Raw genomic sequence first — 15,849 nt, forward strand, 5'->3', positions numbered from 1 at the left:
ACATCAGGACGACTGGAGATGGCCCCAAATCTCATGTCCTATGTATAATTTGTAACCATGTCCAGTCTATTTTACTTTTGTAACCTCCCCTCTCCTCTACCACTACTACAACCTGGTGCTAGCCCTCATCACCTCACACCTGGACTATTGCAATAGCCTGCTGGTGGATCTGCCTCCCTCAGATCTCTCCCCACTCCATCCATCCACCACTCAACTCTCAAATCCATTGTCCAAAAGCACAGATCCATCCATGTCACCATGCTACTCAATAAACTTCAATAGTTCCCGATCACATCCAGGATTAATTGTAAAATCTTCTATTTAGCTTTAGAGATTCTTCATAATTAGGCCCCTTCCTATCTTTCTTTTCCAATTTTCTCATACCCTATTCCCCTCCACCATATACTTTGTGACTCAGCAACATTGGCCTCTTGGTTGTTCCTACATGGGACACTCCATGTCCCAACTCTGGGCATTTTCTCTGGCTCTTTCCTATCCTTGGAATATTCTTCTTCCTCATCTACCCTTCCTGGCTTCCTTCAAGTCCCAGCCAAAATCCCACCTTCTCCAATAAATATTTATTAAGTTCCTACTATGTGTCAAGCACTGAGCTAAGGGGTAAGGATTAAAAAAAAAAAGACAAAAACAATCCTTGCCCTAACAGAGTATACAATCTAATGGGATAGTCAACATGCAAACAGCTATGTACTTACAAGGTATACATGCAGGTTCAGCTCTTCTACATAACTGCTACTGATCACTGCCCTCCCATCATGTTATAAATGCTCCTCTCTCATGGAGAGTATTTTCCTTTTATATATATACTTACTTGGGTAACTGTTTTGACTCCAGCAGAATGGAAGCTCCCTGAGGACATGGTCTGTTGGGTTTTTGTCTTTATTTCACTGGCAACTAGCAACTATCACCATGTACAGGACAATAGATCTTAAGCTGAAAGAGACTTCAATGGGCATCTGGTCCAATGACCTCACCATATGGATCATCCATCTTAGATTTAGAACTAGATGAAATCTCAGAGGCCATTCACACCAATCTCTCTCTTTTTTCAGATGAGAAAACTGAGGTTGTGTCTGCCCAAGAATAGGCAGACAATAAATGTCAGAGGCAGGATTTGAACCCATGTCCTCTGGCTCCAAAATCCATGACACCACACAGCACATACCTGGCACATAGTAGGTACTTTAAAACATGATTGCTGGATTGAATTGCAATGAATACAGTTATATACATTCAATAGAATATATTAACTCTCACGACAACCTTATCCTTTGTTGGAAAACTCATGACTCTAAATCCCATCAGGTTTACAGATTCGCTCTGCCTGAGCAGATATGGCTTCTTTTCAGACCAGGGTAGGGCCTGGAAGCAGCATGTGCTCCAATGGGAAGGAGTATTTTTCCCATGCTTTCTGTAATCAGGCCCCATTATGGGTCTTCCCTTTTCTAGTGTTAATGTCAAGATTCCTGGGTTGTGTTAATCTAATGTAATCTTCAAAACTTCCCCCTTCCAGGAGGAAATGTCTCCTCTCTGCCCCAGATGAGAAGATTTCCTTAGGTGTGTTATTAATATACCTCCCTGAGATCTCAGAATGCTGAATAATTCAAGGTTTGTTTAGCAGGGAGTGCATATCATCCCCTAATTTATGTCTTATCTTATCATTGTTCTTCCTTCATTCTTCAACACTCCACCTCTCAAGTTCTGAAATCACTTGCAGGTCACACAGGCTGACATTCTCTCTCTACCACTGCAGAAGGGGGGAGGCCTTGTGTTTCTGTTCAGCCGCCCAGGTTTTCTCTTGGCTTTAATTAGTAGATTAAAGTAGATAAAGTAGATTAAATAAAAAATGACTGCTATGGATTTTCCCAGGGCCTAGCATGGGCAGGGACAGATTACATTGTAGTACCACTGCTGAAGCATGTGGGAGAATAAAGGATGCCATCAGAAATACACAGGGCCAAAAAAATTTTTAAAAACAACAACAACAACAGCAACAACAAAAAGAAAGTAATATACAGGGCCAGAAAATTAAAAAAAAAAAAAAGAAGAGATGGGTCAGTCATGTAATGAGAGCAGAGGCTACTGTCCAAGGGTCAGCCCAAGTTCTCCACTACAATGTTAAGAGAGCTGGAGGGAGTCCCCCCAGTATTTGTTGTGTGTCAAGAGAGCTCTTGACATTAATTAAAAAGGGCTATGAGTAGGGTAGACATTGCTAGCTTGAAGGGCCATGAGAATTACCTTTCCCCAGGTACACTTTGTTCCTGCTCAGCTTACTGAAACCATATCTTGTTCATGAATACATTACTTGTTTCCAGAATGTTCCAATAACCTCTTGGTCACTGTACCAGCTAATTCCATTCTGTACTTCTATCAGTCATCACTTAATGAATGTTTGTTGACTGACTAAATGACTGATTTATCTTCCGGCTCTGTGTTGCTGCTGCTGCTGTTGTTCAGTCATTTTTCAGTCATGTCTGACTCTCCGTGACCCCATTTGGGGTTTTCTTGGCAGAGATATGGGAGTGTTTTGCCATTTCCTCCTCTAGCTCATTTTACAGATGAGGAAACTGAAGCAAACAGGGTCTTGCCCAGGGTCACCCAGCTGGTAAGTGTCTGAGGTTGGATTTGAACTCAGGTCTTCCTGACTCCAGGCCTATCACTATCCATTGCACCACTCATCTTCCCCTTCCAATTCTATACCAAATTAATTTGCCTGTGCCGTCTCATTTTCTTTTTTTTCTTTGGAAGCCAAAGTAAAATGACTAAAAATTGTTCAAATGTAAGATCCTTGAGAGAGGAATTGTTTTACTGATTGTACTTATATCCTCAGTGCCTCACACTGTACTAGGCACACAGTGGCTACTTAACAAATGCTAGTTGATCAACCTATTAATTCATTCGGGCCCTTACTCAGCTCAGATGAAACACTTGGCTGTGGCTCCATTATTGTGTCCATAGCCTAGTTCTTCTCAAACCATGGGTGTGCAAGTTCACAAGAGCCAAATGTTAAATTTTCAGCATGAGAATTTACACCTTGGAGTTGTGAACTGATCCAACCATTTTGGACAGCAATTTGAAACCTATGTCCAAAGGGCTATAAAACATGCATACCCTTTGACCCAGCAACAGAACTTCTAGGGCTGTATCACAAAGAAATCATAAAAGTGTGAAAAGGACCCACATGTACAAAAATATTTATAGCATCTCTTTCTGGTGGCAACGAATTGGAAATTGAGAGGATGCCCATCCATTGGGGAATGGCTGAACAAGTTGTAGTATACGAATGTAATGGAATACTATTGCACTATAAGAAATGATTAGCAGATGGACTTCAGAAAAACCTGGAAAGACTTATATGGACTGATGCTGAGTGAAGTGAGCAGAACCAGGAGAACGTTGTACACTGTAACAGCCACATTATGCAAAGACTAACTTTGATAGACTTAGCTCTTCTCAGCAATGCAAGGATCAAAAACATCTCCAAAGTCTCATGATGGAAAATGCTATCCACAACCAGAGAAAGAACTATGGAGTTTGAATGCAGATAGAAGCATACTATCCCCCCCCCTTTTTTTTTGTTTTGCTTTGTTTCTTCTTTCTTATGGTTCCTCCTATTGGTTTTAATTCTTCTTTACAATATGACTAATATGAAAAGTTGTTTAATAGGGATCTATATGTAGAGCCTATATCAGATTGCACACTATCTTGGGGAGGGAGGGGGAGAAAATTTAAAACTCAAAAGCCTATGGAAGTGATTGTTGAAAACTAAAAATAATTTAAAAAAGAAAAAACTAATTTACACCTCAGAAATCAGCAAACACTACAAATCAGGGATCAATTTATTGTTTTATCAACTGCTTAGATTTAAGAAAGAGATGGAGAAAATGTTTAATAATGAAGATTAAACTTATAAGTATGTCATGGGCACTTTGTTTTTCTGGACAGCTGGCTGTTAAACACTCACCAGCATAACCCTACTTATTGCTATAAGAATAAAGGGCAATACTTAGGCTAAACAGGAGAAATTCACACAGCACTAAGTAAATGTTTAAAACAGTAGGTGGGCTGGGATATGAATGATTATAGAGAGTACTCATAGCAATGAGATCTCAGATACATGAGAGTATAAGAAGGATCTCTCTAATCTCATTTCAGCATCAGGTCTGTTCATGTTACTCTTCTGCTCAACAAACTTCAATGGCTCCCATTTTTGATAGGATAAAATACACACCTGCGATTTAAGGACTTGTATAATCTGTTCTCTAGCCTCCATTTCCAAGTCTTGTTTCCTATTATTCACCTTTGTGACCTCTACATTCCTAGACCATTAGTTGCTCCCTGAACTCACCCATTTCTAAACATTCATGAAGGTCATTCATTATTCTTGCCTGAAGTCGGCTCCTTCTTCTTCGCCATTGAGAATTCTCCTATTCCTTCAAGGCCCAGCTCAGGTGCCACTTCTTCATGAAATCTTTCCTGACCCCAAATTGAAGCTGTTTGCTCCCTCCTCAAATTTTTCCAGAGCATTTAATAATGATCTCTCCTTTGTCCTCTCCCCCCTTCACGTGCTATAACATATTATACTTATCTGCATAAATGTGCTTTCCTATGCAGGCAAATGGAAGTACCTTGAGGGTAGAAGCCCTCCTATTTTTTTCAAAAATTCTGCATAAGATCTTCCCCAATGTAAGTATTTAATAAATATTTGTGGAATTGACTGCACAAGCTAAGGCATCTGTCCACTCAATAGCATTACTGACAAGCCATTGCATTGCATAGTGCTGCTTTGTTCAAAGCACAAACCAACATTGATTGTCAAGGTTGGGCAAGTCCCCTAACCTACCTGAGCCTCAGTTTTCTCCTCTGTAGAGGTACCTCTAAGTACTTTCCAATGCTAAAAATCTATGATCATATAATCTTTTCTCACATGTGGGAGGGAGGGCAGATATAATTATCCATCCACTTTACATAAATAAAGAAACTGAGAGAGGGAGCTACTCAAGGTAGCAAAACTATATGGTGGGTGGGATTAGGTTTCTTCTCTCCTAGGCTAAATGTTCTTTTCATACAGACCTGCATCCAAAGGGCTTTTTATTCAGAATAAAGTAACATCAACAACAATAATAAATTAGCATGCATTCAGCACTTTAAGATTTGTGAAATACTTTATAGATAGTTCCATTTTATTCTCACAACAATCCTTGGAAGTAAGTGCTATTATGACCCCCATTTTAATGACTTGCTTGGGTTACACAGCTTGCAAGTGTCTAAGGCCAGTTTTGCACTCTAGACTTCCAGACTCCAGGACTAATGCTCTGTCCATGGTACCACCTTAGGTTTCAGAGCAACCCTCCCTTCCAACAGCTCTTCTTGGTCACCCCAATTCCTCCTCTCCTACCTTTTGTTGGGAGCAACGGGGATTCTCCATCCCTTGATCTGGCTCAGCTCTGTGTCTGAGATCTCAATCTGCAAAGGCAGCCTTGGGACCCAGACAGTCACTTCAAGCTGGGTAGTGAAATGTTGGTACGTGAAGTTCACAATGGTGTCCACTTTACTCTTCATCTCCTTTCCATTCACAAAGATGGAGTCACAGCTATCAGAGACCTGTGGGGGTGAGAGGCATCTCAAGATGCATTATGGGTGGCAAGGCAGAGCAGCGCAGGGATGGGAGGAGGCGGGTAGATGTTCAAGTTCATGCCAGAGAGCCAACCCTCATTTATTAGCCTCCAAAACAACACTAATAATATGAACTGTACACACAGTAATTTGTGTGTTCTAATTAGTTGCAAACAGTGATAAATGGACCCAAGGGAAACCATTCTGTGTTGCTCAATCCAGATGAGAACTACAAAAATAATTGAACAGTTATATAACCACTTCTGGGTTTCCACCACCTCTTCCTTCCCCCCTCCCCAATTCTCCTCTACTACCCAAATGTCAGATGTATTCAACCTCACATGAATCAAACTTCAGGTACATCAATTCCTATGCCCGCGACAATTTTTTTTAAAAAAATGCATAAAAGATGGCCATATGTTACAAACAAATTACTTTGTTCTCAGCCATAAACAGGATGGGGAGGAAGTGGAAATAGGGGGACAGACCAAGGAACTGTGGAGGTTTGTGATAAATTAGAATCTTTGGAGGGAAAGTATTTAGGAGATAAATACCAAGCCTGGGCATAATTATTTTCAGACATTTAAACTATAATCTGAAAGCACACAAGTGAGGAAGTAACTCTTCTGTTAGGGCCACCAGCTTTAGCTCCAGATGGCAGTGTGGAAAGAATGGGGGAATTTGAAACCAAAGGACCTGGGTTTGAATTCCCAGTTCTGCCAATTCCTACCTGTTTTAACTTGGACAAATCACTCCATTTCTTTGGTTCTGTTTCTGCATAGGTAAAATGAGGGGGTGGTTTCTTTCAGTTCTAAGTCTATGACTCCATGATTTTTGCCAAAAGAGTGTCCAGAAGACAACAAATGAGATGGTCAATGTCCCATGGTCCAGACCACAGCTCTCCATTTTCCCCACAACAACAGCATGGAAGACTTTGCTAAATGCTTTACTAAAATCTAAGTAAACTATATCTACAACATTGCTTTGATTTATCAGTACTCCTTATCACAAAAGGCCAGCACAACCCATTCTGGATGCAGCCATCATGGTGAGCCTCCCAGATGTCCCTCTGTGCATCCTCACTGACTTCTCCAGACAGAAGCTAAGGAGCCCTCTTTCGAATTCTTCAAGCAATCTATTATTACCTCAATCTCAGGCTTCCACCCTCTTCTTTGTAATTTTTTTAGAATTGAAGAATTGCACTTAAAATAATAGTTCACACTGATAATAATGTTTTAGCATTTGCCAAGCACTTTACATACAGTATCTCATTTGGGCCTCACAACAACCCTAGGACGTAGGTGCTATTATTATCCCCATTTATCAGGTGAAAAAACTGAGGCAAAGTGATCATATGACATCATCATCATCATCACTAGCATTCCCATAGCACTCAAAGGTGTTTTTTTTAGCACTTTATAGACATTATCTTATTTGATCCTCAACATAATCCTGGAAGATGGTTACTATTATTATTCCCATTTTACAGATGAGGAACCTGAGGCTAAAAGGAATTATATGACATACCACCATCACCATTGTACAAAGTGCTTTACAAATATTATTCCATTTATTCCTCACAACAACCCTTAGGTGGGTATTATTATACCCATTTTACATTTGAGGAGACTGAAGCAAACAAAGGTCACATAGCTAGCAAATGTCTGAGGCCAAATTTTAACTCAGGTCTTCCTGATTACAGGCTCAGGACTCCACCCACTGTGCCACCAAGCTGCTCCTAAGAAGGATCAGACTTACGAGCAGAATTAGGAATAACAGGCTGAAGGTAAAAAGAGACAGATTTAGGTGTAGTGGAAAATTTTCTAACAATTATAGCTAATCAAAAGTAGAAGAAACTGCTTGTGGGAGCAAGGTGGTAATGAGTTCCCCCCCCTAAAGGTATTGAAACAAAGTCTGGATAACCACTTTGGAATGCCATAGAGTAGCCTTTTGTTGAGGTCAGAGACAACTAGATGGTCTTCAATGTGCCTTCCAGCACTAAGATTCTATGATTCTGTGAAATGGACATGATCAGCCTGGGGAAAAAAAGATTCAGAAGAAGAGGATTTGAGACATGAGAGCTGTCTTCTAGTATCATGATGCCTGTCATATGAAAGGATTATCCTTTTTCTTCTTGGCCCCACTGACCAGACACAGGAGCAATGACTGGAAATTGAAAAGAGGTAAATTGAAGCATGAGGGGAGGGAAAGTTTTCCAACAATGTGAGTTGTCCAAATTAGGGCTGTCCAAGGCAGTCCATTAAATTGTATGCTCTATGACCTTCCAAATTCTAAGTAAAAGCTGCCCTCCCAGATCATGATCAGTCAGTGGAAATTAACTATGATTTCCCAGAGGAAAATGTGCCAGTATTAACAGGCACACATGAGGGCAAAAAAAAATATTGCCACCCCCCCAACCGGCTTTTATATCAGTGGTTCACCAGGGTCTGGAAGGAAAGACAAAGGAAAAAATAATTAACAGGAAGCTTGAAACTGACCCTGAGTCCCCACCAACATCACAAACGAGGAGGAATATTTTGAAAACCTTTGTCATCCCCACTTCACAATGTATCATTGAATTTCTTGAGGAATCTTGGGGCACATTAATCTAGGCCGTTCATTAATAAGAAGAACAGCTGAAATGATATATTACAACAGCCCTATCTCAGGAATCCACAGAAACCGATGTAGGCAGCCTGAGGCAGAATGGCAAAGACAGAGGGTTTGCCTTCAGAGATTCTTCCTTCTCTCTGGTACCTCCAAGAGGTATCAGACAGAAGGGAAAACATTCTAGGCACAAGAGGCAGCCTGTATGAAAGGACCATCATGAATGGGGAACAGAGATGAGGAAAACCAACTCCCTCCTTCACTTGAAGAGGTCACAGGATCATTGATTTGCTTTAGAGCTGGAAGGAACATCATGGGATAGCTAGTCCAACCCTTTCCTTTTATGTACAAGGAAGCTGAGGACTGGGAAAAGTAAGTGACTTATCCAAAGTCACACTAGCTGTGAACATCATAGGCTTGTCCTGGGTCACACAGCCATGATGGATCAGAGACAAGACCTGAAGCCATGTCTTCCCAGATCTGGGGCCAGTAATCTATACACTGTCTTAAGCTACCTCTTGTTGGAGCTATACTAAATTCAAACACCACTTCCTCTGAGAAGCCTTCCCTGATCCTCTTTCCTTCCCTCTGTCTAACCTCTAACAGCACATTTTTTGCTCCTCTCTTATGCACTTAATCGTGTACTATTTTCTATTATATTTATTGTCCATGGAGCATATCCCAGGATATGCTTCCAAAAAGGGAAGGATCATGTCTTGTCTAAACTTTGCATTTAGCCAACAGCACACAGTAGGAATAAATGTTTGTAGTTCATTGCATCTGAGGGGCTGTTGGACTTGAACGATCTCTAAGCTCTACAATTCTGTGAGTCTATACAACCTCTATTAAAGCCCTATTCTCACATGTGATCATGGTGTGAAGGTGACCCTTGGGTTTCCAATGCGAGGGCAGGCAAGCTTTGAAAGGTCTTTTCAACCTGGAAAGGTTCCAAATACAGGTTCAGAAATGGACTGTAAAATCAGTGCTCTTTCTAATGTTCCAAATTGCCTCTCTAACTAAGCCCAGATCCTCTGACTCCACTTTCACAGTGCACAGTGCATGTGTTTTCTCTCTCTCTCACTCAATCTCTCTCTCTCTCTCTCTCTCTCTCTCTCTCTCTCTCTCTCTCTCTCTCTCTCCCCCTCCCTCCTTTCCCCTTTCCTTCCTCCCTCTGTTCATCTCTCTGCCTCCTTTTCTCTCTCTTTTTCACTCTCCCCCTTTCTCTTTCTCTCTCCCTCTCCCTCCCCCCTCCATATGTATACATATAGATAGGACATATACATATACATACATACATACATATATACATATATATATATATATATATATATATATATATATATATATATATATATATATATATATATATATATATATCCCTTTGCATGTAAATGTAAGGAATTTTTTTAGTGTTGCCAAGTAGCAGGGGAATGGCGATCTGTACAGGCAGAGAGAGTAGGCATTCCAAGGAAATTAAGGATGCTTGAAATACTGAAGTACAAGACCAACACTTTGGGACAAAACTAAACCCAAACTCAATAATCCCCAACCACATAATCCTCTCATCAGGGCTTGCCTCTGCACCAGGTTTCCACTAAATATCTTAAGACTTTCCTGTGGGATTTTCAAAATGTTATGGGGTCATTTTGAGTGCCCTTTACACAAAGTAAGCCAGAAGGCGGCTGCTGGTCAGGCTCTATGCCATTCCAGTATTTGTTCAATGACTGACACACTCGGTAATCTCAGACCTTTACTTGGAGGGCAAGTGCCAACATCAAGGGTGAAACTTGGCCCTGGGCTTCTCCAAGTGACCTGTAAAGCAGGTGAAGCTTGAGTCGCAGCTCCGCGTTGGCAGAAAGGAGATTTGATGGAGATCAGGAAAAGTTCACAATGTGCTGTGGGCAGTGGCAGAAAAGCTTTAGGCTGATTTTCCCTCCATCTTTTTTTATTGCTGTGAATGTTCAGGCCCCAGCGCAAGAGGCAGCAGAAAGCAGCCCCAAATCTCTTCTCCTTGATTCCATGAGCCAAAAGCCTTTTAGGGGCCTCTCTCCCTATTTAGTTGCAGCTCCGGTCTAAGTCTGACAGCCTCTCTGGCTAAGGGTTCCAAGGGCTTGCTGGAGACAACCCCTCATTAGCCCCACAGTCTGGCTCTCCAAGCTTCCTATTTGCCAGAAGACTTGAAAAGATCTAGAATCCATTCCATCAAGGTGTGTGCTCCCTCCACCTATATAAATCACAACCTCACCAAACTTTAATAGATCATTTTGGTAGTTAATGTAATCAAAATTAAAAAAAAAAGTTCATCACCTATCTCCCCAGGAGGAGTCTCTCCACACTAAGTTGGGCTGATTCTAAAGGGACAATCATATCCTCCATCCTTGGAGCTATAAGTGGTCCAGTTCTGAGCCCACCTTCCTCTCCTTTCCTACTCAGGCCCTGGAGGGAATTTCAATAGAATAGAAGCAACTTGAGCTCAGGGATTTCTCTAGCTTGCATCTCTGCACATTCTCTGATACATGTTGGTTGTGTGACTCTGGGCAGGTCACTTTATCCTTAATCTTTCAATGTCATAGGCAACTCTTTAAAATTAAATTGTGGATATGATGTTGAACCACATTGAAAGAAGGCATTATTTCATCTGACAGTTTCTTATACCAGTGAAATAACACAGTCCAGTAGCTGTCCCTATCCCTATCACCAGAGCCTAGCATATAGTAGGTGCATAATAAATGTGTGTTAAATTGTTTCTCACTTGGTAGGTCCTGCCAGAGGTTCTACTCTCTTGGTTAGAGTCTTCAAAAACACAAGCTTGTCTCAATGTCCCTCACTCACATAAGCCTTCCTAGTCTCATTTCCTTCCTCTGCAAAATAAGGGAATTCTTAACCTTTTATGTGTTATGGTCCCCCTTTAGCTATCAATCTGGTGAAACCTATAGACCCCTTTTCAGAATATTTTTAAATGCACAAAATAAAAAAAAACATAAGCTTACAAAAGGAACCAATTATATTGAAATACAATTCCCAAAATATTAATAATAAAGTTCATGTAACCCAGATTAAGGACTCCAGACTAGAGGGTCTTTAAGGATCCTTCTATCCCTAAGCTATGAAGCATAAGAGTCCCACTTTGCTGGAGGACAAGTCAGATATTAGATTCAAATTGATGGTTAGTAACTGGAATGTGGATTTAGAATAAAGGAATTCAAAAGACTCATGGTTTGACTTTTCATTCTAAAAGTATTATTCTGGACACCTTAGTGCCACCAATAACAACCTCTTCTACATAACTACCTGACTCCAACCCCTCAAATGTATTTAATCACTCTCAACCAATTGTAGGATGAAGCTTGTCTCAGATGCAAGGCCCTTGTCATCCTTCAGTTGGTCTCACTTGGTAAACTTTTCTCCTCTCATTATTTGAGTATACCAAAGGGATTCCAAATAAAATGGAGTTCCTCAAAAATGGCATCTGCATTCTCATTCACCTGTACCCATGCTGTGTAACACCAAACTCTGACTAGCCAGGGCCTACCGTGCTTCAAGGTCCTGCCTTCCCCATGAAGACAATAGTCTAAGGAGACCACTCCTTCCTCTGGGTCCCTATAGGCTTATTGACCTGTCTATACCAGTCACTCCCCATCATCCATGCACCTTCACATAATCTCAGAATTTCCAAGCTGGAAGGGGCCTCAGAGACTAGCAAATGCAACCCAGACCTGAACATGGATCTTCTTTACAACATCTTCCCAAAATGGTCAGTTAGCCTTGACTTCGAGACCTCTAGTGAGGGGGAACAGAAGAAAAAGCAGGGATTGGGTTCAAATCCTGCCTCTGATGCTTACTACTATGTGACTTTGGGGCAAGTCACTTTAGTCAGATAAGCAACAAGCATTTATCAAGCAATGAGTATGTGCCAGTCTGGAGGCAGAAAATGGCAAACCAGTCCAGTATCTTTGCCAAGAAAACCCCAAATGGGGTTATGGAGACCCCACAGACATGACTGAAACAACACAAAAACAAAAGAGGGCAGTAAAATATAAGACTGGAATAGTAGGAAGTGGGTAAGCTGTGAAGCACTTTAAATGCCAGAGGATTTTATATTTGCTGCTGGAGGTGAGAGGGAAACCACGGGGGTCTCACTTTTCTCCCCTGGACTGGATGGCCTGTAAGGTCCCTTCCCATGATCCGGTGACACCTAAGGTCATGCCCATCTCCAAAATCTATTATCCTCTGACGTCATTGGTATTCCCTTTTGGACAGTTTTCATGATTATTAGTTTTTGTCTTTGTCTTTATTTTTCTTACACCAAGCTCTGAACTCCTAACTTACTTATTAAAGTTTTTTCTGTTCACTCAGCACCATTTACAGGCCTTCACAGACTCAGAGGATCACAGAATGTCAGAATCGGAAGGGGCCTCAGTGACCATCTGGTCCAACCTCCCATTCCTGCAATTAGACAAAGTTAACCACTTTGATATTTACATTAAATATAAGTGAGTTGTAATTAACCTTTCATGACTTTAGAACAGGTAGTTACTGCCAATTTCCACAAGTAAGCCCTTTTAAAAGGCTCTAAGAAGATATTTTGAACAACATGCCATCAATATCCATATGCAGAATAGCAAGATCAGCCACTCAATCAACCTTCCTGATGTCTGGTACCCATCAGGTGGGGAGGGAGGCGGAACTTCCTAACAATCCAAAATACAATGGCTACTTGGGGATACAGTGGGCTCTCTCTCACGAGAGGTCTCCCAGCGAAAGCTGGATGCCCACTTTTGGGGGCTGCTATGGAAGAGACGGCTTTTAAGCCATGAGTCGGTCTAGATAAACTCTACTTTTTTAAGGCAATTGGGGTTAAATGACTTGCCCAGGGTCACACAGCTAGTAAGTGTCAAGTGTTAGGTCTGAGGGCCAGATTTGAACTCAGGTCCTCCTGACTGCAGGGCCAGTGCTCTATCCACTGCGCCACCTAGCTGCCCCTGGATAGCCTCTGAGGTTCATGCCCACCCTGATATCTTGTGAGTCCATAGTCTACTAAGAAGCTTATTAGTAATGCCTGCAAATGTCATGCATCTTTTGGGGAGGGGGGAATCTTATATGTATGGCCAAATTAACACATCAATTCGGGTTAGGGACAGAGACTAGAATAGTGATTTTGTTAGCATAAGGAATACCCAGGGGAGGAAATTCCCTCTCCCACTGCAGGTTGGCACCTTTTCTGCAATCTACAACTGAACACACTAAGAGGTTAAGGGATCTGACCAGGGTCACACAGCTAGCATACATCCAAGGTAGGACTGGACTTGAATCCAGGTTTTCTTGACTAGGAGGACAAGTCTCTATCCACTAAGCTATGAGACCTTCCATTCAGTTGTATTACTCAGAAGTAAGAAGAGTAATGAGGAGCCTGTAGAAAGGGAGGGATCTCAGGCTTGTTTACCAAATAAAAGGCAATGAGAAAGTCTCTTAAAACTTCTTTTGGGGGACAGCTAGGTGGCACAGTGGATAAAGCACCAGTCCTGAAGACAGGAAGCCCTGAGCTCAAATCCAGCCTCAGACCAAACACTTGACACTTACTAGCCGTGTGACCCTGGGCAAGTCACTTAACCCCAATTGCCTTTAAAAAAAAAACACTTCTTTTGATGTATCCTGTTTCTCCAGAATTGTTTGGATGGTACCATTCATGTTGTTTTCCTAGGATGAAGGGCTCATAAATGCCTCCTTGGATCTACACTCCCATCTCCTCCTTCACTGTATACTATACAAGGCCAAGCTAGCAGAACATTTCCTTGAGATGATGATGAAGCCCCTCAGCCAATCAGAAGGCTTGTCTGTGTGTTGGCACCCTGTGGGAGCTTCCTTATCATGGTTCTGCCATTATTTTTTTTTTTACTTAATCCCTGAGGTTGTGAAGATCTTTCTCCTGAAGGGAGACCTGGAGGCACTCCACCCTTAGGGCAATGCCCCTATCTACCGCCTTTCATTTCTAATTGTATATCAATTGATCTGCCTTACCCTGACCCCAATAATTATGAATCTAGGGTCTGGGGTGATATTAAGCTGTTTGAACTACTGGCCCTGAACCATCACTAAACTGTCCATACCAACAAAAGGACTGTTGGTCAACATCAGCCCTTGCATAGCCTGTTAACAAATCTCTTGTCACTCTATAGCCTTAACTACGTACTAACTACCTGATCTATCAAAGTGGTTAGCTCTGGTTGTCATGGAAAGGCAGAATTTGTCAGGTTCATAGATTAAAACCTGGAAGGGACCTTTGAGGCCATCTAGCACAATCCTCTCATTTTACAGGTGGGAAAATTGAGGCCCAGGAAAATGAAGAGTCTTGCCCAAGATCACACAGGGAGGATTTAAATACAGAGCCTCTGATTTCAGAGGGACGGCCTCCTAAGAATGCAAAGAACACAGGATTTGGACTCAGATGACTTAGATTCAAGTTTTGACCCCATCACTTACTATTTGTGTGACCTTGGGCAAGTCGCTTAGCCTCTCTAGGCCTCAATTTCCCCATCTGTAAAATGAAGGAGAGATGGACTTTGATGGCCTCTGAACTCTCTTCTAGCTGCAAAACAGAAGTGTCAAAAAAGTGACCTACAGTTTGGCCTCAACCAGATTGAAATATATTTGGAAAATATTTAACAAGATAAAAAAAAAATACAGTAGAACATAGCTGATGTTAATAGGTGGTTTTCTAAGTCAATATGTGGCTCCCATGTACAATTTAGTGGCCCCTGTTTCTATCTGAATTTAATATCATGCTTTCAAAGTCTATTTAGTTACTTCCGATACTTTTTAATTAGAACTGAAGCATTGATTGGGCTGTCAATTGATTGTACAGGTAAATATTCCACAAACTGCCATTTAATTTAATTCACTAAGGAGTTTGGCTTTTAAATAGGAATTTGTATTCTCTAGTTCTAAGAAATGAGAGGCTGATAAACGCACAAAGAATCAATTGATTCCCATCAACAAGCATTTAGTAAGCTCCTACGATCTGTTGAGCACTGTCCAAGGTCCTGGAGATAGAACATCAAAAGTCAAACAGTGTCTGCCCTCAAGGACCTAACAATCTAACCTAGGGATTCAGCATAAACAAAGAGTTTTGCAGACCTCAAAGTGCTACATGAAAGTTAGCTATTATAATTATTATTGTTGCTGTTGTTTTTATGTTATTTGGTCATGTCCTGACTCTTTTTGACCCCATTTGGGGTTTCCTTGCCAGAGATATCAGAATGGTTTGTCATTTCCTTCTCCAGCTCATTATACAGATGGGGAAACTGAGGCAAACAGGGTTAAGTCACTTGTCCAGGGTCACAAATATCTGAAACCAGATTTGAACTCAGGTCCAGCACTCCATCCACTGAGCCACCTAGCTGCCTCCTAGGCAAACAAAGGTTAAGTGACTTGCCCAAGGTCACACAGCTGGTCCCAACACTATCTGCTGAGCCACTGTCAAGCATGGTGGCATTACTTGGAATCCTTGAGGAAGCTGAAGCTGGTGGATCACTTGAACTTGGGATTTCTTATTCCTTTAAGTCTGGCTGGAATTCCCAGAAGCAAAGGGCCACCAGGCTACCTAAGGAG

At 41.5% G+C, this 15,849-nt stretch overlaps 1 protein-coding gene across 1 annotated transcript in view; it reads right to left on the reverse strand.

Moving 5' to 3' along the window:
• TMEM132B (transmembrane protein 132B) overlaps positions 1 to 15,849 on the reverse strand; it is a 654,144-nt gene that overhangs the window by 26,238 nt on the left and 612,057 nt on the right. The window contains exon 6 of the mRNA XM_021004363.2: positions 5,417 to 5,622. Within this exon, the coding sequence (XP_020860022.1) occupies positions 5,417 to 5,622 (206 nt within the window). The remainder of the gene's footprint in view (positions 1 to 5,416; positions 5,623 to 15,849) is intronic.

This window comes from Phascolarctos cinereus, unplaced genomic scaffold (assembly GCF_003287225.1).
Source record: "Phascolarctos cinereus isolate Bilbo 61053 unplaced genomic scaffold, phaCin_HiC Scaffold_4;HRSCAF=312, whole genome shotgun sequence".
In the NCBI taxonomy this organism is placed as follows: Eukaryota; Metazoa; Chordata; class Mammalia; order Diprotodontia; family Phascolarctidae; genus Phascolarctos; species Phascolarctos cinereus.